The sequence below is a fragment of the Rana temporaria genome, chromosome 8, assembly GCF_905171775.1.
Source record: "Rana temporaria chromosome 8, aRanTem1.1, whole genome shotgun sequence".
Lineage (NCBI taxonomy): Eukaryota > Metazoa > Chordata > Amphibia > Anura > Ranidae > Rana > Rana temporaria.
This window is the reverse complement of record NC_053496.1, coordinates 45508397-45531501: the sequence shown is the minus strand read 5'-3', so window position 1 is coordinate 45531501 and position 23105 is coordinate 45508397. Positions and strand designations below refer to the sequence as shown.

At 45.3% G+C, this 23105-nt stretch overlaps 1 protein-coding gene across 3 annotated transcripts in view; it reads right to left on the bottom strand.

Annotated features, from left to right (window-relative positions):
• Positions 1 to 23105, bottom strand: part of CASP2 (caspase 2) — a 57372-nt gene that overhangs the window by 19781 nt on the left and 14486 nt on the right. For 2 of the 3 annotated variants that reach the window (XM_040361667.1, XM_040361669.1), the window contains exons 2-5: positions 13867 to 14011; positions 9241 to 9399; positions 4993 to 5053; positions 2358 to 2446 (exon numbers count right to left, since the gene is read on the bottom strand). In XM_040361667.1, the coding sequence (XP_040217601.1) occupies positions 2358 to 2446; positions 4993 to 5053; positions 9241 to 9399; positions 13867 to 14010 (453 nt within the window). In that variant the 5' untranslated portion in view covers position 14011. Of the gene's footprint in view, positions 1 to 2357; positions 2447 to 4992; positions 5054 to 9240; positions 9400 to 13866; positions 14012 to 17280; positions 17451 to 23105 lie in introns of those variants that run through there. The other variant, XM_040361668.1, reaches the window with a different exon arrangement.

Below are 23105 nucleotides of genomic sequence, written 5' to 3'. Positions count from 1 at the left end.
TGCAGGATCGCTGAAGGCTACTATGAGTATAGCTTGCCGTAGGAATGAAAGCGGTAGTAAACCATGTTTAAAAAATACCACATAATAGCATATTATGACAGACTTACCAAAAAAGGTGGATCCCTTGAGCAGTGCCCTGTCACCGCTGACAGGGAATAGATCTTCACCTGGTCTTCCTTAATCTGGGATTATGGGCTCCAGCCATTAAATGGCCAAGTCACGATGAGGTCACTCCTGCACATGTGTGTGGGAGTCATGGCCGCGGCAGAGCTCTCTTAATGGATGGCATGCCATTTACTATGAACGTGGTTTGCATGTGCAGGTGCCATCACCGGCTGCTACACATGTAAATATTTACTGTACCTAAAGGTAAGCCTTATTATAGGCCTAATCTGTAGGTATAAAACAACAAAAGGGAGTTTAATCTCGCTTTAATGTGGCCCTGGTTGTGCTTTGTGGTCCACATCAGCAGTGAAGCTACAGAAGGGCTATAAATGGCACACTGTACCCTCTGTGATACTTTTTAAACAAACTTTTCAGGACAGCCTTTTTAAGGTGTACCACCTTTTTTTCAAGGTTCAAACTAGGGTTGTCCCGATACCACTTTTTTAAGACCGAGTACAAGTACTGATACTTTTTTCCAAGTACTCGCCGATACCGAATACCGATACTTTTTTTCCAATGTCATTTGGCAGTTTGACAGATGGGGACTGATAGGTGGCACTGACAGGTGACTGGCACTGATAGGCGGCACTTATGGACACTGACTGGTGACTGGCGCTGATGGGCACTAATTGCACTGATAGGTGGCACTTGTGGGCACTGATTGCACCGACAGGTGGCTGGCACTGAAATACTGCGAAAAATGACACTGAATTTATAAAAAAAAAAAATGCTGCAACGCCTATCTTGGTACACCCTGCACTCCGCTGCAGCAAGCAGCAGCAGACATCTTGTTACACCCAGTCTATATAGCTCTGGCTGGGTGTAACAAGATGTCTGCTGCTGCTTACTGCAGCAGAGTGCAGGGTGTACCAAGATGAGTGTAGGGACGTTCAGCTGCTGACATGTTACACAGACCCCTCCCCCTACAGTGCAGACCCCCCTCCCCCTACAAAACAGACCTCCTCCTTACAATATAGACCCCCCCCTACAATAAAGACACCCCCCCTCCTACAATACAGATCCCCCCACTTCAGACGCGTAATGTTGTGCACCTCGGCTGCTCAGATGACCAGCGGGCGGCATGGCGGTGACAGGGAGGCAGTGACACACAGGCTGAAGCCTGGCTTTGCGGGGGCGGTCCGTCATTACACCCGGGACCCAGCCGCGGCTCTGACAAATCTTGGCTGTGACTGTATCACAGTCACACAGCCAAGCAGACCGCAGCCGCCTCCCCCTCCTCTGTGTATACTACAAGTGCTGTGCGCTGTGCCCCGCGTGTGATGACGGACCCCCCCCCCCCCCAGTCAGTCCAGCGCGGCTGTGACGACGGACCCCTCCCGGAAAGCCAGGGTTCAGCCTGTGTGTCACTGCCTCCCTGTCACCGCCATGCCGCCCGCTGTCTCCACGCTGTCCTCTTCAGTCGCACCAAAAAAGTGTGCTTGTAAGACCGCTGCGCAAATACGGTGTGACAGAAAGTATTGCAACGACCGCCATTTTATTCTCTAGGGTGTCAGAATAAAAAATATATATAATGTTTGGGGGTTCTATTTAGAGGAAAGGAGATGGCAGTGAAAAAACACATTAGAACTGCTGTTTTTTGCTACATGTAATGTAATGTAACCTGTAATGCCAACGGCCACCACAAGATGGCCACTCCTAGATTCTTTCTGCAGGCCTCAGCTTCCTTCTGTGAAGGCCGCAAAACTGCGGCCTCAATTACCGGCCGGCGCGGGCCCGCCGCAATCGCGCCCTGTGCCGGTCTGTAATTGAGGCCGCAGCTTTGCGGCCTTCTGCAGCCCTAGGCTTCCCCAGGCGCCAGGTCACAATTTCTTGTCGCATTTGCGACCTGGCCCCCAGATTTTGTTGAGGCCTGTTTTATGGGGCCAAAATTGTTCTGGAATCGCACCAAAGTAGTACAGGAACCGTTTCCAAAATGACACTGTGCTAAGTTGTATTGATATGAATGGGCACCATTGAAAACAATATGATTTCCTCATATTGTTCATGCAGTTCTATGCGACTTCAGTTACACTGGGGTTAACAGAGTCTAACTGTTAGTGCAAATTAAAAAGCATCATGGACAGAACTCAATTGTGTGGTTGCAAGTGCACTAATTGGACTATAATCACCTTAAAACTATAAAAGGCAGAATGTTTCCTATTTTATGCAGGAACCCATAAAGGTGTACTAACCTGTTCATGATGAGAAAGGAAAAAACCCACGCTGGTGTGACTGACGCTTACTGGACCATCTCCATCATCTATGCTCATCTCAAAGCATTCTGGGAAATACCAAAAAAGGCCATAGTCACGGAAACAATTCATTCAACAAGAACAGATCAGCAGGAGTGCAAAAAATCATAGCTACAGTTCAAGGGATACTGTCATGAAGCAAAACAATTGTGTGATCAGGCTCTGAGGGAAGCAGTCGTTCCCTATACCATGCATACTACTTTCAGGACAACTATTTGTGTAATGGCAGTGGTGGACTGACTCATCGGGCACTGCCCGAGGGTCCGGGACCAGTGGGGGGCCCCATGAAAGGCTCCTGGGGATGAAGCCAGTGCCAGACCAAGTTCCGAACTTCCTGCCCTGCGCTCAACCCAGTGAGGATTCCTGTCAGCTGCACCTTTGTTGTCATGTTTGTGTGCTTTCTGCCTTCAGTTCTCTGGCTCCCCCGCCCAGCGCCTCTCTCCCCGCCTGCCTCGATGACCCACTTTGCATTCGGTGTACACACTTTTTGCAGTTGTACACACACGAGGAAATAAGCTGTAGAGCTGCTCCCCCTTCCAACGTGCAGTGGTACCCGATTCCCGCCGGTAAGGCAATACAAGTGGAGATTCTAAAGAGGGCACGGGGTGCTGCTATAAGGGTGGTATCTCTGATCTCTAGAGGTCTCTAAGGAGGGGGGGGGGGGGGACACTGATACAAGGGGACTGTGAGCTAATGGGGGTCTCTGGGGGAGGGGGGGGGGTGCTAACTGCTGATCTAATGGTTGTTAAACAACCATTGGATCAGCAGCACCCCCACTTACAGGCCCCAAAAAGATCAGAGTATCCTTATATCAGCGCCAAAGGGGAACTGACCATTCAGGGGGAGCTCAGAGAGCAGAGGCTGCGACCGTGGCCTAGTTACTAATGACAACACACATTTTGCCAACCTCGTGAAGGCTCCTGGGGCAGAACAATGTGACCATAATCATCAGTCATGAGTGAGCTGAGCCGAAACTAGGCGATCAGCTTCATAATCAGGAAGGGGGGGCTGGGTACCGAACCAGCAGATGGTGGTTCATTTCCAGCCCTTGCTGACCAACTCGCCCCCTGGTGAGGCCCACAATGCCACCTGCCAGCTCTGAGGAGAAGATCAAACAAGAGTCCAGTACCAGAGAGGAGATTGGAGGCTCTGTACTGGGAGTCATATATTATCTAGGAGTACAGAGGGTCTGGTGGGGGGCATAGAGGTCTGTTATCTAGGAGTGTGGGTATAGGGGTCTGGTGTTATCTAGGAGTGGGGGTATAGGGGTCTGGTGTTATCTAGGAGTGAGGGTATAGGGGTCTGGTGTTATCTAGGAGTGGGGGTATAGGGGTCTGGTGTTATCTAGGAGTGAGGGTATAGGGGTCTGGTGTTATCTAGGAGTGAGGGTATAGGGGTCTGGTGTTATCTAGGAGTTGGGGTATAGGGGTCTGGTGTTATCTAGGAGTTGGGGTATAGGGGTCTGGTGTTATCTAGGAGTGGGGGTATAGGGGTCTGGTGTTATCTAGGAGTTGGGGTATAGGGGTCTGGTGTTATCTAGGAGTTGGGGTATAGGGGTCTGGTGTTATCTAGGAGTGAGGGTATAGGGGTCTGGTGTTATCTAGGAGTTGGGGTATAGGGGTCTGGTGTTATCTAGGAGTTGGGGTATAGGGGTCTGGTGTTATCTAGGAGTGAGGGTATAGGGGTCTGGTGTTATCTAGGAGTTGGGGTATAGGGGTCTGGTGTTATCTAGGAGTTGGGGTATAGGGGTCTGGTGTTATCTAGGAGTTGGGGTATAGGGGTCTGGTGTTATCTAGGAGTTGGGGTATAGGGGTCTGGTGTTATCTAGGAGTTGGGGTATAGGGGTCTGTTGTTATCTAGGAGTGGGGGTATAGGGGTCTGGTGTTATCTAGGAGTGGGGGTATAGGGGTCTGGTGTTATCTATACTGGAGAAAGTGTGTAGCCTGTCCACTCCCTCTTCTGAAAATACTAGTTGCCTGGCTCTAATGGGAAGCAAATGTCTTGAGTACCTTAGTGGCTAACCCGTAACAAGCATGTGGAAAATAATTGATGACTTACAATCCAACTATAGGCAAAACGTTTTTCATTTTGAATAAAGAAAGGGAAGGTTATAAGCCCTTTTAGTTTTTTTTTTGCCATCTGTGTCTCTATTGGGGAGATTGCCCTTAACTTCCTGTCCCATAGCCAAAACAGGAAGTGAGAGGAAATCTCTCCAAAGCCAGGACATCTAGTCACCAGAACTAGTGTCCCCATTGGTAGAATCTCCCTATAGTTCTGATGTGAACCCAAAATTTGGGATTTTCTTTTACTTTCGATAACGGTAAAAAAAAAATTCTTTAGTTATACTTTAATTTGCTGTGAGCTTGTTCTGGGTCAGTGACTTGTAAAGTGTTAAATTTAGAGACTGCCAAGCAACTAGCATTTTAGGAAAGAGGGTCAGCAATGGTGGTCTGTATACTTTTCTTAGTGCAGGTTTCCTTTAATGTACTCGATCAGTAGTGCTGAGTAACTGCTCTCTAACATTGAACTGAAAGTCGTCTAAACTGCTCAGCCTGAACATCTGCCAGAACCTCACCTAGTGAGAAAGGTCTTCCTCTTGGAACGGTTTCTTGCACAGACAATGGAAGCTGTTTTTCCTGCAACCGGAGAGAACAGAGACTAAATACTTAACAGGATGCCAACAAGAAAATGATTACAAACCTATTAAATAAGTGTAATAATAAGTGTAGTATTATAACTGGGCAAACTATCTGGGGCTGGTATAGGAAGGTTAGTTGGCTGTGCTGCTAACACCTGGCAGTCAGATCACACATTATGGCCCCTTTCAAACGGAGCGGAATCCTTCCAAGCGGATCCGCCTGCTCAGAAGGGAATCTTTCTGCTGATCCCTGCTAAGCAGGTGGAAGACAGGTCCATGTCTGCTCCGCTGTGCAGAGCGAACACAGCCCGCTCTTCTCTATGGAGCGGTCGCATGGTATTTCCATCCATCTGTTTTTAGTGGACCTGAACGAATTGGATCCACTGTCCCATAGAGAACAATGGGTGGTCCGATCAGGTCCGCCTGAAAAATTAACAGGTGGACCCGATCGGCCAGATGCAGTCACTATTTAAGTAATGTAACAGCAGCAGAAGCAGTGGCTGTCAATATGCTATCATAAATCATCATATACTATCATATACTGTCAATATACTATAGCCTATAGTTGGAGACTCCTCCATCCATGCAGTTTAGCGATATGAGAGAAATCTTAACATGTATGGCTAGCTTAGCAATCTCACTGGATAATGGCCAGAAACAATACAGATACTTACTGCAATGGTAGCTAGCCATATAAATATTTGGTAAACAAATACACTGCAGCCTGTTTTAAATGGATCTTTGACTGGATATATATTTCCATTCTAAGTGCAGCATAAGTAATGCGCCTGTATTTATTACCCTTCACAGAGATTGCAGTACAATGAAACCTCGGACTGTGAGTAACGCAGTTTACGAGCGTTTCGCAATACAAGCCATTTAAAAATAAATCCTGACTCGATTTGCAAGCGTTGTCTCGAAAGACAAGCAGGATTCAAGCTGCTTGGGTGTGCAGTACTGTATGTGGCCAGAGGTATGGGGGCGCCGGTGACACTTGGAGACGCTCCGTTCCCGAGTGTCTCCGGCGCCCCTGCGCCTCTGGTCACATGCAGTACTGCATACACCGGCGCCTCCCGCACCTCTGGCCACATACAGTACTGCATACACCAGCAGTCACTGTGGAACAAATTATCTGAGTTTCCATTGATTTATATGGGGAAACTCACTTTGATATATGAGCGCTTTGGACTACAAGCATACTTCTGGAACAGACTATGCTCGTAATTCAAGGTACTACTGTACTCCCATTGGCAACGCCTTCATTTTCCTTTCTCTCCAGAAGGTCAAAGCCATTGTTATTCAGGCATCCTCAAGGGTCACTATCTACTTCCTGCACTGGGATAAAGCTTAGTACACACGATTAGAAAATCAGACGAAAAACACTGCTTTCTAAATGATTGTACGATAATCTGATGGTTAGTACACACCTTTTTGAGAGCCGATCAGGACAGTTCATCCAAAATTATCCAAATGGACGAACACAAACTTTCACGTACGATACCAGATTGTACAATTTTTGTTTTAATCGGTACAGTATTTGTCCGAAAAAATATATTAAAAACGAGGCTGTGCATGCTCAGAAACGCCAGAATACACTACAATACATTACATCACTTTCAAAGTGGAATTCTGCCGCATGCAAGTCTTTGTAAGTTTAGTAACCGCTTCATTTTCGATACGATACTAACATGCATAAAAAATAAATAAAAAACAGCGATCACTTGTCAGATAGTCTCATCGTGTGTACGAGGCTTTAGGCTGGCCATACATTATACAATTTTCTTGTATGATTTTCCTTTAGATTTACCAAAACCATATAATATGAGGTCACACCTAAACACTTTCAATTTGCATGCAATCAGACAAGCCTTTTCACTACAAACAGTAGCTGAAGGTAAATCTAAAGGAGATTAAACAATAAAGTTGTATAATGTATGGTCATCTTTACTGTATATTGTGATATGCCATAAATGTGAAGTGAATGAATGGCCGACTCTAAAATAAATCAGTTTAATCTGAATACAAGATTAGAAAAGGATGGTGTTTATACTGAAGGTAACCTCTCTTTCTGCATTTTTCCATCCATCATACGCTCAGGCTGCGCAGGTTTGTGACAGGTCTACTTCATGCAGCAAGCTGCAATGTATTGTATAATGTATTATAACAATAATGTATTATTTACTAAATATTTATACGGCTACCTTTGTGGAGTAAATCCTGGACTGAGGTCTGGGTGTAACCTGGAGGTGAGTGCCAGGAACAAGCCCTTTTGTACACAAAGAAACAACTGCTATCAAAATGTACTGCATAGCAACAGGGTATGGAGTTCATAACCAACATCACATGGAAAGCAGAAACACAGATGGAAACATTTCACGTTCTATTCCAGTCTACTGATCGTCAATATAGAACAATTAAAAAAAATGTACTTCTAGAAAGCTCAGAATTACTGCCTTATAAATATCTTCCTAGGTGGGTCAGGACATATATGTAGGCATGAATAAAGGACAAGGCAAGGCTGTACTTTTCCTGTGGATCACAGGAGTGCAGTTCGTTCTGCACTCCTGTCATCCGTTTTGAGCAGACAGCGGGCTGAACAGCCCTGCTGTCGGCTGATGTCACAGAGCCGGTCCAGGCTCTGGAAAGATCGCAACCATATAGTCAAGATCCGCCCACATGCCTGTATCGGTACCTGGCTCAGCCTCTCAGCAAGTGGCTGAGAGCCTGAGCCGGATGCTCCCGTCCCCTCCACACCCCAGTGCTCCAGTGAGCGTGGGGGGAGGGGGCAGAGCAGAGAGTTGGTAACTGACAGTCAGCAGATCTCTGCTCAGGAGGCTCCAAGAACTGAGCAGGGGACAGATGCAGCATAAGAAAGTAAGATTAAAAAACAAATCCCATACTTCTCTTTTAAGCGCTAATGAGCAGGGCCCCCCCCCCCCCCGATTCCTCCTGTATTGAATTGTATTGTAAATCGCTGTGCAAACTGTTGGCGCTATATAAATCCTGTATTATAATAATAATAGTAATTATTCAGCTACTGAGGCATCCCTTCTGTCCATCAGATCCCTAAACACAATGTCTGACATATGGAATCTTTTATTTAAAGTGATTGCAGGCTAAAGATTTTTACCTCAATGCATTCTCTGCATTAAGGTAAAAAATCTTCAATGCTTAGCTCCCCCCCAAGCCCCCTTAAATACTAACCTGAGCCCTACCTCCATCCAGCACTGTACCTCTCTCTCTCCTCACAAGACTCAGCAGAGGTAGCCATTGGTTCCTGCTGCTATCAATTAAATCCAGTGAGAAGGGAGGGGGTTGATGGGGCCAAGTTGCTCTGTGTGTGTCAACAGACACACACAGCCCATTTTAGGATCGAGCCCACTTGCATTTGGAAGAGAGGAGAAGCCGAGTGCGCTGGTGGTGGGGGGACTCCAGAAGAATAGATTCAGGGCCTCACTGTGCAATGGTTTTCCAAAGAGCAGATAATTACATCTTTATGATTTTAAGGGGGGGGGGGACTTTACAATCAATTGGTGGCCATAGATGGATCAAAATTTGGGATGGTTCAGCAGGGACTCAGTGTGTGGCCGCCCTGTTTGACAGAAGTCGATCGTTAGATCAATTTCTGCTGAACAAACATGTTGGAAAACATTTGGCAGCTGCGCCGAGTCCCGCTGTCTGTATACAATGGCCGTCTTCTCTCGGATGTGCATGCTGGAAAACCAGCAGCCGACCGACTCCCCATCAGCGCTCTTAGCCAATGGCAGAGAATGATGATCGGAGTGTTCTGGTGGGGGGGCCGTCCCCCTGTCAGAACACAACAGCTCAGCAGGGAAGATCACTGAACTAACCTTGCATGGTCAGTACATTGGCTCCGACCAGAGCTGTCATTTTTTTTTTTTGTGCACGAAAAAAAACTGTTAGTGTGTACCCGGCTTAAGTCTTATGGAGTAGCGAGGGAAGGAATGACATGTCTGGCTCTGGCTAATCAGGAAGGAAAAGCAGCACGGTACATTAGTGGTCAGCACTTCTACCTTGGTCCTTAGTTTGAATCCAAGCCAGGACACTATCTGCATGGAGTCTGCATGTGTGCTCCCTGTGTTTATGTTGGTTTCCAGTGGGGTATTTTAGTTTCTAGTATTTCTCTATGGATCCTTCTTTGGTGTAAAATAAAGGAACACTTACTTTTGATTCCCCAGTCTTCACTAAGGCCTCCAGCTGCCGCGCTAAGTGCTGCTGTCCGGTATTCTGCAGAGCGGCACAGAAGAAAGAGAAGGCATGGGGACCTCTGCTTGGAAGTAAGTCCAGCAATGTGGTGTTCTGTTTAAAGCGCCTGTTGTTGGACTGGAGACCATAAATGAAAGCAGAGAAGAGAAAACTTTCATTAGTTCAAGAAATTCCAGCTGTTGAAAGATAACCTATAAGACCTCAAGCACACGGATGCCAAAAACACATTGAAAACTCCACACCACACAGGAGTGAAAACCTCTAATGCCGCATACACACCATCACTTTATGTGATGAAAAAAAAAACGACATTTTAAAAAACGTCAATTTAAATGACCATGTGTGGGGGAAAACGTTGTTTTATGTCTTGTGAAAAACGACAAAAAAAAATTGAAGCATGCTTCAATTTTATGTGTCGTTTTTCAAAACGTTGTTTTTTGTTTCACAAGAATTGACAGTGTGTAGCAAAAAACGATGTTTAAAATGACGTTTTTAAACCCGCGCATGCCCAGAAGCAAGTTATGAAGCGAGCTTCAATGGAAAAAAGTGGTGAACGTAACCTCGCTTTGCTAGAGCATTGTGAGAAAACGATGGTGTGTAGGCAACTTCGTCTTTGAAAATTGAAGTTTCAAAAACGTCGTTTTTTACTTCACAGAAATTTCGTTTTTTTTCATCACATAAAGTGATGGTGTGTGCATAAGGGTGCATTGCTTCTAACAACTTGTGTGCTAGTGCTGCAATTCATGACTGCCTGGTATATGGCTAGGCCCTTCACTCCAGTGGCCGTTCCTCTCCTGTTCGGGATTATGTGGGTTTCTCCCACTGATAGCTCACATTCTCTACCATCAGCATCCCTTATTTACCTCTCTTATTACCTCACTTCTTCTCATGAAGTACAATGTGAAACGCACGACCACGTCCACAACCAATACATCAGCTTAGTGTTGGATGATCATCTTTCAATGCCATCAGCGGTGATATATTGGGCCAAATCCTCAAAAAACCTGCCTAACTTAACTTTCAGCAGTTAAGTTACACAGGCGTTAAATAAATTTCTACCTAAGTGCCCGATCCACAAAGCACTTACCTAGAAATTACACGCCGTGTAACTTAAGTGCCTCCGTCGCAAGGCAGTCGTCTGATCGAGGGGGCGATTCCTATTTAAATATGGCGCGCTCCCGCGCCGGACGTTCGGCGCATGCGTGTGACGTCATTTTTCCCGACGTGCATCGAGCAAACGTACTTTACGTCTGGCTGTGTGGATTGCGACGGGACAATAAAGTTGCGTCGGGTAAAAAAAAAAGTTACGCGCCGGAAAAAAAAATTCTAAATTTAAAAAAAAACGCGTCGATCGAAAAACAGTTTAGGCCTTGGAAAAGCATCCCTAATTTTACGCAAAGCGGCATTTCGACTCGAAATGCCCCCAGCGGCGGATGCGGTACTGCATCCTAAGATCCGACAGTGTAAGTCTATTACAGATGTCGGATCTTCTGCCTATCTTTGGAAAAATCCTTCTGAGGATCGTTTCCATAGATAGGCACAGGGATACGCAGGCTGAACACCAGTTCCGCCTGCGTATCTCCTTTGAAGATTTGGCCCAATGTTCCTGATATATATATATATTAATCTTCATAGACAATGCCTATGGGCTGATCATTATGAGGTGTATTTTGAAATCTACTGTAATATCAACAAGAGAATGCAATAGTTTTGTTTTTATGAATGTGACTTTTATTTCATCATTTCTATGGTACCATTATTAAAATGAAAACCTTTTTTAACATTATTTGCCTGTTTTTAGGTAATTTTTTAAGATGGAGCACCTTAACCACTTAAGGACCGGGCCTGTTTTTCAAACTTGTTGTTTACAAGTTAAAATATATTTTTTTCTTGTTGGATTCCTCTACATCCACAGAACCTTGCTACGCCTCACGTCCGGCCGCGCATAGGCACCTCCACTGCCTCCGGCGCTTGTAGCATTGCGCCACGCTTTGTTGTTTATGTGAATGCACGAGATTGGAAGGTGCATGCTGGGTAGCCAGCAGCGCAGTATCTCGGATCTAGATATTAGTGGGCTTCAGCTGCCCACACTGATGATGGGAACGCACTGGAGGGGGACTGCAAAGTACATTTTTAAAGCTAAACTACATTTACAAAGCCAACATTTTCTAGTAATGCCGATTGATGTAAGATTAACTTCAAACAACATGGGGGTGTTTAAAAAAAAACAAAAAAACGATGGTACTCTTTAAAAAAAATTATCCCTTTTTCCCTCTTTCCATATATGATTTACATGGATGTGCTGCTTGTCCACTGAAATATCACATTGGGATTGCAGATGAGGCTTCTTTAAGGTGCTTTACATGCGCTTTTTTAACGTTAAAGCGCCTGAAAAACGCCACATTGTGAAAGGGGTCAAAAGGAGAAGTACAACCAAAGCATGTACGTTCTGCCCTCCTGTGACCTGTTGTCAGCTGTTGGCTGATGTCAAAGAGCCGGTCCAGGCTCGGGCATGATTGTGATCCGCCCACACGCTTGGACTTGCACCCAGCTCAGCCTCTCAGCGAGCCACTGATAGCCTCGGCTGCCTGCTCCCACCCCCTTCACAGCCCAGCTCTCCAGTGAGCGTGGGGGGGGGGGGGGAGTGTGTGTGGGCGGAAGAACAGAGAGGTGCGGAGCCCTGACCCTGTGGTCAATGTATGTGCCTCCATCATCCGCAGCTCTGCTCCCTGCTCTCCTCCTCCCCGCTCCCTGCCTGTCAGCTCTGTGCACTCCACGATCCTCCCCTCCTGCTGTAAAAATAATAGTGGTTTCTTGCTATAGTTCCCTCTGCTAGATAACATTAAGCTCTCCAGTGTATGCGATTTTTTCAAATATGCTGCCTAATACCTTATTTTCGAGTGCCGCTCACGTGACTGCCCGATGGTCTCTTTCTCACCTCTTCCTGGCTGACGTTAGCGCCCAACACCTTCCCCTGCAGCTAACAGATTGGGAGAGGAGACCAGCAAGCAGTCACCTGAGCGTGGAGCGGCGTTCGGAAATAAGTTATTAGGCGGAATATTTTTTATAAATCACATATACTGGGGAGCATAATGTTATCAAACAAAGGGAACTATAGAAGGAAAAAAATTGGCTTAACAACCATTTTAATTAAGCCGTGTACACGAGCTCCAGCAGCCTGAGAGAAGCCAACACCTGAAATTTTAGCATCATTCTTTCATAAAAAATAAATAAAAAAAGACCCAATTCTACCATCTACATCTACTTGATCGATATGGATGGGGAAATCCTTCCCGCTGAGTCGTTACATTCTGACAAGCAGGGAGCTTTCCCCCGCTATCAGAATACACTGATCACACACTATAGTCAGCAGCACTGATCGATCGGGAAAAACTCAACAGACTGGTTTCACAGAAGTCAATCGGTAGATCAATTTCTGTACAACCAGACTGCCCATACATAGATCGAAATTCTACCAGTCCCTGCTGAATTTCAGTCAATGTATGACCGCCTCAAATATGTAGCATCTTAATTTACAGGCTGCACTTACTTTTGTTTTGACCCTTTAAAGTGGAATTACAGGATCGATCTACTGTAACTAATCTTAAAAATGCACCCTCCCACACTTCTAACCTTAATACTAATTAGATTGTGTTAGAAAGATGCATGTAGTTACCTATTTTCAAGCCACCCCAGTCAAGTCATGAGATCGACCCCCCTTTTTGTCAGTTAGCAGCAGCTTCAGGGGAGAAAAGGGAGAGCCGACAACAATTGGCCCATAGTAGGCCAATGGGAGGTTTTAAAGTTCAGACATTCCAGCCATTGTCAGAGTGCTCTCTCCTCTGCCCTTTAGCCGGCACTGGCTGACACAGGGGAGATTGTGTGACGGACTCTCCCTCCTCATTGGTTGAGACAGCAGCGGGAGTCAGTGAACCAATGATGAGAGAGAAGGGGCCTGAATGGACCTGCAGAGTCACAGCTCTGGAACAAGCTTGATCGGGTGCCCCCATAGCAAACTGATTACTGTGGGAGCACTTGGCAAGAGGGAGGAGCCAGGAGAATCAGAGGATTTGGGCTTTAAACGGACCTCTGAGACTATCACAGTGCAGGTGCATTTATACGGAGACTTGATTACACACAGCTGGATTCTTTTTATCATCATTAGTCATTTGAGTCAACATTGGATCATTCAGAAATCCTCACTGAACTTCTGGAGAGAGTTTGCTGCACTGAAAGTAAAGGGGCTGAATAATTTTGCACGCCCAATTTTTGAGTTTTTTATTTGTTAAAAAGTTTGAAATATCCAACAAATTTCGTTCCACTTCATGATTGTGTCCCACTTGTTGCTGATTCTTCAAAAAAAATACAGTTTTATATCTTTATGTTTGAAGCCTGAAATGTGGCAAAAGGTCGCGAAGTTCAAGGGGGCCGAATACTTTCGCAAGGCACTGTACACACACATATTATAGTTATATATAATTACCTTGCTATCTTGTCCATTCAGACATCACTTTACCCTGAATGGACAAGGTGACAGTGTCTCCCTTAACACCCCAAAATTACATGCTGTTCCTGGTTCCTTACCTCAATGTTCTCCTTCATAATCGGCGTTAAGACTCCGTCAGCCAGTAGGTGTTCCAATAACTCATCTGGCACCAAATCTCTAGCCAGAGACACCCTCAGTTTGGTGAGGGCATCTATGTGACACTTTTTCATGCCACCCAACATCCTACAAGACAAAGCAAGAAAGGTAAAATAAGTAAGACATGGATTTCCATCCAGTAACTGGTCAGCACATAGCTTTGTACAGAAGGAGGATAATAATTAGGGAAATACAGTGATTAGTAATGAGATACATATTTTACTGTACATTCCCTGGTCTTCATGAAATGCTCTCAGTCCATTAACTACTAAGAGACGTGACTTTATTTTCTGTTAAAAAAAACAAAGGACCCAGTGCAGGTGTATCTATAATAGCCAGAAAGACTATACAGAAGGGACAAGGCACTAGGGCTGAAACCAATAATCGACATTGAGTTCAGTAAGTATGCTGTTTGGACATTATTATGGACTTCTACCTTGACGATTTAAAGTAGAACCATAGGCAAAACTTTTTTTACAAGACTTAGAAATTAAAAGTTCACTGGTACAATTGGGATCCGGGGTGAGGGGGGTTGTAAGTCGGGATGTTGGAAATGATGTGGATATTTATTTAGGCTTTACAAATGCGATAGATACGATCCCTCATAAAGCCTGATAGAAGTCATAGATTAGCGGAAGTTAGGCTTTAAAGCTATTTATCTGGGCAGCAAACTCAGCAAAAAACACTAACAATGACAATTAATGTTATACTGTAAGCAGCCAAAACTACAAGCTGCATTTTGCTTTTTTGAAAACGTCTGTATAATTTCTTTCATATGATGGTGCGGTGAGCTCTTCCAAGATTTTCGCTGGACTTACCACAACTGTTATTTCGGTTTTGGCTGCTTTGTGCTCTTCTCCTGTCCAAGTGTTCCCACAAAGACTGGGCTCGGTGCTTACATTGGAAATTACACTTTTCCAATCAGAATTTTTTTGAAATTATTTAAAATGTATTTATATTTCTTAACTTTCTCTGTTTTATCAAACTTCACCAGGTCTGGCTGAACATTTGTGAAGCATCCATTCAGACTATGACCGCACTTCAATGTTCCTCCCGCCAACTCTAGGTATCTGTGCAAACCAAAGACTTCACATTCATTGCTATAGGAGACACTCTGCCACTAATTTCCAATCTGTTCTTTATGAATTTTCACTCATTGTATTGTTTTCTGCTTCTTTCCTTTCTGTAATAAAGGTTTATTAGTTGCACTATGCCCTACAAATATCAGAGAAGACCTTGAATGAGCATTAAAAATTATATTGAAATGTGACTAAAAACTTTTGCTTATTCCTTGCTTTCCAGCTTCTCTGCTCCTCCCATGATAGAAGCCCGATTTGTGAGCATTACCAACATTGCATTACCACAGCCATAATATTCATTGAGCATGCCTGGGGGACAAGGTGTATAGGATAGAGCAGGGGTCCCCAACCCCCGGTCCGTGGCTTGCTGGGGGGCCGGGCAGCAGTGGGCAGGCAGCAGGCGAGCGAGTGAGCATAACCTGAACTGCCACCCTCCCACCACCAGAGGGCACCCACTCCCTTTCTCCCAGCACTACCACTCTCTTCCCTCTCTATGGTCACCTTACCTACGGAGGGGGGGAGCTGTGCCGGCCTAGAGGTGACAGGCTGCAGAGGTCCCCACCCCCCAGAGGTGAAAAGTTATGGCGCCCCCTCCCTTGCCCAAGGTGACATGGCAAAACACACATACAAGAGAGCTCACATGCTGTACACCACCAGGAGGTGAAAGGCTGGTTCAACAACCCCCCCATCCCCTAGGTGACAGGCAGCACACACCGCCCCAGCCCCCTAAACCCCCAGCCGCCCCCCTGCCCCAGGTGACAGGCAGCACACATACCACTCCAGCTCCCCCCACCTTCCAGTGGAGGGGTTTTAGTCGCTGAGGCTGGTCCCTGGTGCAGGGAAGGTTGGGAACCGCTGGGCTATAGGACTTTAGGGCTCCCAGACTGTTTTCCTGTTCCATCGCCTCTGTCTTTATTTGTTGCTAGGACACTGGTGGGCCCTTCCGCATAGCATCCTTGGTTGCTAGGACACGGGGCATCTGCCACCTAGTGTAATTGGTTGCTACAATGCAGGCAGCCAGGCTGCATAGTGTCATTGGTTGTTACAGTGCAGGTGGACTACTGTGTTCTAGGAAACAAGGATGATGTACAGCAGGGTGGAAAGGGGGGAATGGCATGCCCCTCCCTCTATAAACCTATTGATGGTGCTTGGCTTGGGGAAGTGTCTGGTTCCCATGACAAGCATTGTCAATTAATGCTCATAAAATATTCATCTCCTTGCTAGATGCATGGTTAGAAAGCGATGGGAAAAGGGAGGAAGTAAGCTCAACAATGAGACTAGAAAGACTGAGCAAAGTGCTGACAGGAACAATAAAAAAGCATAGTGAGACTTTGGGGTCGATTACCTAAAACTGGAGAGTGCAAACTCTAGTGCAGCTCAGCACACAAACCAATCAGCTTCCAGTTTTGTTTTTTTGGTCAAAGTTTAATTGAACAAGCTGAAGTTAGAAGCCGATTGGCTACCATGCACAGCTGCACCGGATTTTGAACTCTACAGTTTTGGTAAATCTCACCAATTCTAATTTGTTTCCTACAGGAAATTTAAATGAGTAAGTAAACGTACACTTGTATACAGTTTTAGGACTTCTGTGATGAAATCTAATAAATGGGATGCTGAAAACACTTTTGGAAACCAAGGCTGTGTTCCTTCAGCAATCCAATGTATATTGCCCATCAGGGAAGCACACTGCGGACACTTCTAGCATATTAGATGGAAACAACAGGGATCAGGAAAGATCTTCCAATCTAAATAATCTCTGCCTCCTAACCATGGCTGACAGGGATAAGGTGCCTCCTGATGTCCTACAGACATTATAACAGCACCCAATCTGCCTAGAAATGGTCAGATCTCAAAACTCATACAGTATATAATGACTATAGACAGCCTAAAGCAGGGTATGGCAATTACTGGCACTCCAGCTCTGGCTAAACTACTAATCCCATCATTGTTATGCCTCTGGGAGTCATTGCTGTGGATGTCAGTCTTGGAATGCCTCTTGGGCTTGTAGTTGCACAACACCCGTAATGCCCATGGTTGCCCACCCCACAGCATGCCATTTCCTGGTACAATTACTCTGAGGCACACTTTACAATAATAACCCAAACTGGATGCCAACTAAAAATACACAGCGAGTTAAGGTCCCCTTTAAATACTTCCACCATATCCAAAAAGCCCAGCATCACAACGCAGGTAAACTGTTCAAACTTACAGCAAGATTCCACTTGTACATGTTACAGGACAGGAGGAGGACAGGAGGAAACGTGAAAAGATGCATACTTAGGACAGTTCCTCCGTGTCTGCCTTTCAATGCAGAAGAAACATTATGACCCAAGAAAACCCTCGGAGAAGGAAAACCTTCCTGGACAAAGCAACACAATGCGCAAGAGGGAAAGCAGAACAGGAAGCGAGTAGTAAAACCAGATACAGATCAGACATCAAGTAAAAGCAGACAGAGCAAGAAGAAAGCAAAACAATGAGGGATGGGAAGTGTGTGGGTTGTGTTGATGAATTCTTAAAGGGACAGTAGAGTGTATTTTCAGCAGAAAGACGTTTTGAGTAATGTTTGCTGCGCTTACCTTAAAGGTCAGATGTACCTTTAAAGTGTTTGTAAAGGCTGAAGGTGCATTCTATGCAAGGAAGTAAAAAAACAACTTCTGTGTGCTTCCCCACAGCCCCCCCCCCAATACTCACCTGAGCCCCTCTCAATCTAACCATGTGCACAGGAGCCTCGGCTGTCCTGGGTTTCTCTCTCTTCATTGGCTGACACAGCGGCTCACTCAATCACAGCCAGTGAGCCAATGAGAGGGGGGGGGCAGCACTGCTGGGGTTGTGCCCCGATTATCTTTGCAGCTCTCCTGTAAAGAAAATTCTGCTGATTGGCTCTCCTCTTCTCACATGCTGTCAGTGGGAGAAGAGGAAAGTTGATAACCGGCATTTCCTTGTTTATATGTGATCATCTGTGATTGGACAGCTGATCACATGCGTAAAGCAATCAAATGTCATCAGCTTTTTACCGAGATTGGGTAGGCGATGTGTCCCAGCGCGCCAAAAGTGGGACAACGTCATATGACTTTGTCCCAGAACTAGACAGCCACCGTCATTTACCCATACAGCGAGCAGGAGATGGTAAAAAAACAACAAAAAACGTTTAATATCATTTTAAACCCAACTCCGGGAGCATTACAGGTTAAAGCAGACAAACATTCCTCAGGAAGTCCAGCTTCCAATGTATTTCTGGACCATTCTGTCTGTAAGTGGTGCAGGTCTCATAGGCTTCAGTGTTATGGTCACATCTCCGCCTTCTTCTCATCCTCATTAACAAAACACACACATTTTGTGAATGGTCTGGAGGGAAGAAGGATGGTGATGTGCCTGTACCATTGGGGTCTATGAGAATTGAAGCACTTACAGCCAAAGCAGACCAGAAGTTCTGCAGGAGCTGGACTTCCTCCGCCATATAAACTCCTCTTCATCGGGTGCCCCCAAGTAAAGCCACTTTCCCTGGGGACACCCGTGTGAGCTCGCTCCCAAGTCCCCCTGCTGAGTCCATTGACAGACAGTGGGAATTGCCCCTGCGTCACTGAACTTGACTGACAGTAGTGGGAGCCAATAGCCAATGAGGAGAGAGACAGCGGCTTGAGCCGCTGTGCTCATGCACATCACTGGATCAGATCAGGCTCGGGTAAGAAAAAGGGGGGGGGGGTCTGGGGGGAGCTGCAGCACAGAAGGTTTTTCACCTTAAAAGGAGTTGCAAAGGTTCGTTTTTATTTTCTAAATAGGTTCCTTTAAGCTAGTGCATTTTTGGTTCACTTACCTTTTCCTTCAATTTCCCTTCTAAATGTTTTTTTCTTTGTTTTCTTTGTCTGAATTTCTTACTTCCTGTTGCTCCTCAGTAAGCTGTTCTGGCTGACTAACCCCCAGCCAAAACGGCTCAGATGATGGGGGCAAGCTAACTGAGGAGAAACAGGAAGTGAGAAATTCAGACAAAGAAAAAAAACATTTGGAAGGGAAATTGAAGGAAAAGGTAAGTGAACCAACAATGCACTAGCTTAAAGGAACCTATTTAGAAAATAAAAAACAAACCTTTTCAATCCCTTTAATGCATAGAATGTGTTGTGTTGAAGCTCTTCTGGTGAAGCTTCACATTACTAAAGTATGATTGGGGCCCAAAAGAAACTCCTCTATTCCATCTCCATCCCTCCTCAATTACCCTGCACTGCACCCAACACTACAGCATCCCCGTAGCAGAGCTGTGCAATGTTTATCCCACCCTGGGGCCATGAGCAGCTCCTGTGTCCCATTACAGCCCCATACAGGCCTATGAGGGCTCACATTGCAGGTGCGGCTAGTGAACAAAGCATTGTTACTATTGGGTAGGTAGGAAGCTGAGGTGGAGTTGTCAGTGAAGGTTAGTTCAGAAGAGGTGGGGGGGAAGTGTCCTTTCAATTATTTTTATGTCAGTTAACTATTTTCCATAATGTATTGTTGCAATGAATATGTAAATTAACCACCAGAATGAGGAGAGATCAAACAATACAATCACTCAGCTTCCCCACTTAACAGCTGTCGAGCGATCAGTCACATAGGGAGCACCTTGTGTTCAGCGGCTCACACAACCCACACACTTGCAGTATGATAACTATCATTACAATACAACCATTGTGTAGAACAGCAAAACCAAACACAGAGCATGGTAATGTAATGAGCTCATACGGCTGCACATGTTTACATACAGAATGGCCAACCACATATTAAAAAAAGGGATCTCTTTTGCATGTATTAAAAAAAAATTAAACGCTATATAGATTTTTTTAAAGGGATTGTAAAAGCATATATTTTTTAACCACTTCCTTACTGGGCACTTAAACCCCCTTCCTGCCCAGAGGACTTTTTGCGATTCGGCACTGCGTCGCTTTAACTGACAATTGCGCGGTCGTGCGACGTGGCTCCCAAACAAAATTGACGTCCTTTTTTCCCCACAAATAGAGCTTTCTTTTGGTGGTATTTGATCACCTCTGCGGTTTTTATTTTTTGCGCTATAAACAAAAATAGAGCGACAATTTTGAAAAAAAAATATTTTTTTTTAATTGTTGTTGTAATAAATGGCTCAATTTAAAAAAAAAAAACATTTTTTATCCTCAGTCTAGGCCGATACATATTCTACATATTTTTAGTAAAAAAAAAATCGCAATAAGCGACTGGTTTGCGCAAAAGTTATAGCGCCTACAAAATAAGGGACAGAATTATTATTTTTTTATTATTTTTTTTTTTACTAGTAATGGCGGTGATCTGCGATTTTTATTGCGACTGCGACATTATGGCGGACACATCGGACACTTTGACACATTTTTGGCGCCATTCACATTTATACTGCAATCAGTGCTATAAATATGCACTAATTACTGTATAAATGTGACTGGCAGGGAAGGGGTTAACACTAGGGGGTGAGGAAGGGGTTAAATGTGTTCCCTAATTAGTGTTCTAACTGTGGGGGAAGGGGGGTGACTGGGGGGGGTGACCGATCTGTGTCTCTATGTACAAGAGACACAGATCCGTCTCCTCTCTCCCCTGACAGCACCGCTGTCTGCGAGAGCCGGGAATGAGAGATGATCTCATATGTAAACATATGAGATCATCTCTCATTGGCCGCACAGATCGCCTAGGAAACGGCCGCTCCGATTGGCCGTTCACGGCGATCTGTGACTGGCTGTGTCCAAGGGACACGGCCAGCACAGAAGTTCCCCGCTGCGCGCTCGGGAGCGCGCGCGGGGAACGCGGAAATGAGCTGCTGTCAATTGACGGCGGCTCAGAGATTTAGAACCACCCTGCGGCCGTCAATAGTCGTACGTCCGTAGGGAAGTGGTTAAATAACAAACATGTTATACTTACCTGCTCTATGCAGTGGTTTTGGTGGCACAGAGCCACCCTCTGATCCTCCTCTTCTCGAGTTCCCTGCTGGTTTTCCAGGTTCCTCCGGCCACACCCAATGCCCCCATAGCAAGCCACTTGCTATGGGGCCACTCATGCATGCTCACTCCATAAAATACACAGAGCATGGCTCAGCCCCGCCCCCACTTCCTCCTCACTGGCTGTGATTGACAGCAGCAGGATCCAATGGCTCCCACTTCTGTCCCTGTGCCAATGAGAAATAAGAGAGCAAAGAGAGTCTATGCTCTTGTGCACATTGCTAGATTGAGAACTGGTTAAATTAAGTAAAAACAGGGGGCATGGCTGCTTGCAGCTTCAGCCTCTAGATTCTAGAACCACTTCAAAACGTCATTGCAAAATGCGATCTTTAAAGCGGGGGTTCACCCCAAAAAAAAATTGTAACATTACATTCAGCCGAGTTGTCAGAATGACATTAGGCTGTTTTTTTTTTACTTTCATTGCCGTACATACCGTATTTTCACTGCCGCTTCCGGTTATGTAATCTGCGGGACTGGGCGTTCCTAATTGATTGACATCCTTCCGACCGGCGCATAGAGCGCGTCACGAGTTGCCGAAAGAAGCCAGACTGCGAGTCGGCTCTATACGGCGCCTGCGCACCGACGTTCTGCTTCTTTCGGCAACTCGTGACGCGCTGTATGCACCTGTCGGAAGGATGTGAATCAATTAGGAACGCCCAGTCCCGCAGATTACATAACCGGAAGCGGAAGTGAAAATACGGTATGTACGGCAATGAAATAAAAAAAAACAGCCTAATGTCATTCTGACAACTCGGCTGAATGTCATGTTAAGAAAACATTTTTTGGGTGAACCTCCACTTTAAGAAAAAAAGGCTTGCTGCCTTTTTTTAGGTGCCTTGTCCAGCAAGTGTATCTTTTATACATATTAACTGCTGGATTTAAAATGAAAAGAAAAAAAACAGAACAAATAAAAGTTTTAGGGCTCGTTCACACTAGGAGGTGCATCTGCGATGACTTTCTTTGCACATTCTTACGTGTTGCTTCTTAGGGCAGCCCATTAGATTCAAGGGACTGCCCTATGAGCAAGAAACAAGGTGCCGGCAATGTTTTAAAATCACGCAGCACCAAATGGTAAAGGTATTCATTTTTAACTACTTCAGACCCAGATGGTTTTACCCCCTTCCTGTTCAGGCCATTTTTTGCGGCACTGCGTCGCGTTAACTGACAATTGCGCGGTCGTGCGACGTTGCACCCAAAAATATTGACTTCCTTTTTTTCCCCACAAATAGAGCTTTCTTTGGTGATATTTGATCACCTCTGAGGTTTTTATTTTTTTGCTCTATAAACAAAAAAAAAAAATACACTATTTTGTACTTTCTGCTATAATACATGATAAAAAAAAAATAAAATAATTTGTTCATCGATTTAGGCCAATATGTAATCTTCTACATATTTTTGACTAAAAAAATCCCAATAAGCGTGTATTGATTGGTTTGTAAAAAATGATAGCGTCTACAAAATAGGAGAAAGATTTATGGCATTTTTTTTTTTTTACTAGTAATGGTGGTGATCAGCGATTTTTATCAGAACTGCGACATTGTGCAAGACAGAGCGTACACTTTTTTGGGACCAGTGACACCAATACAGTGATCAGTGCTATAAAAATGCCCTGATACTGTGTAAATGTCACTGACAGGTAAGGGGTTAACACTAGGGGGCGAACAAGGGGTTAAATGTGTTCCCTGGGAGGTGTTTTTAACTGGGGGGGGGGTGTTACACTGGAGGAAAATAGAGATCGTGATTCAGCACACCACTGATCTGTCTCTCCTGTATCCAATCACAGCGGGAGCAGCGCACGCCCCCTAAAGCTGTAAACATACAGGTACGTGATTTTGCACATCCAGGCAAAGAACCCAACAGAGGCATGTGGCCCGCGGCGCCCTCTGATGTGGCCCGCCACCTCCTGCTCTGGGATGGCCAGTTTGCAAGCCCAGATCACTGGTTCACAACCTGCCATTCCCAAGCGTCAGTGTGAAGAACAAAGCCAGCGCTAGAGGAAGCAGAGCCGATGCTTCCTGTATAGAGCCGGCTCTTGTCACAGGTGGAGTGATACCAAATGTACTCTGCATTAGAGCTGCACGATTCTGGATAAAATGAGAATCACGATTTTCTTGCTTAGAAGATGGATCACAATTC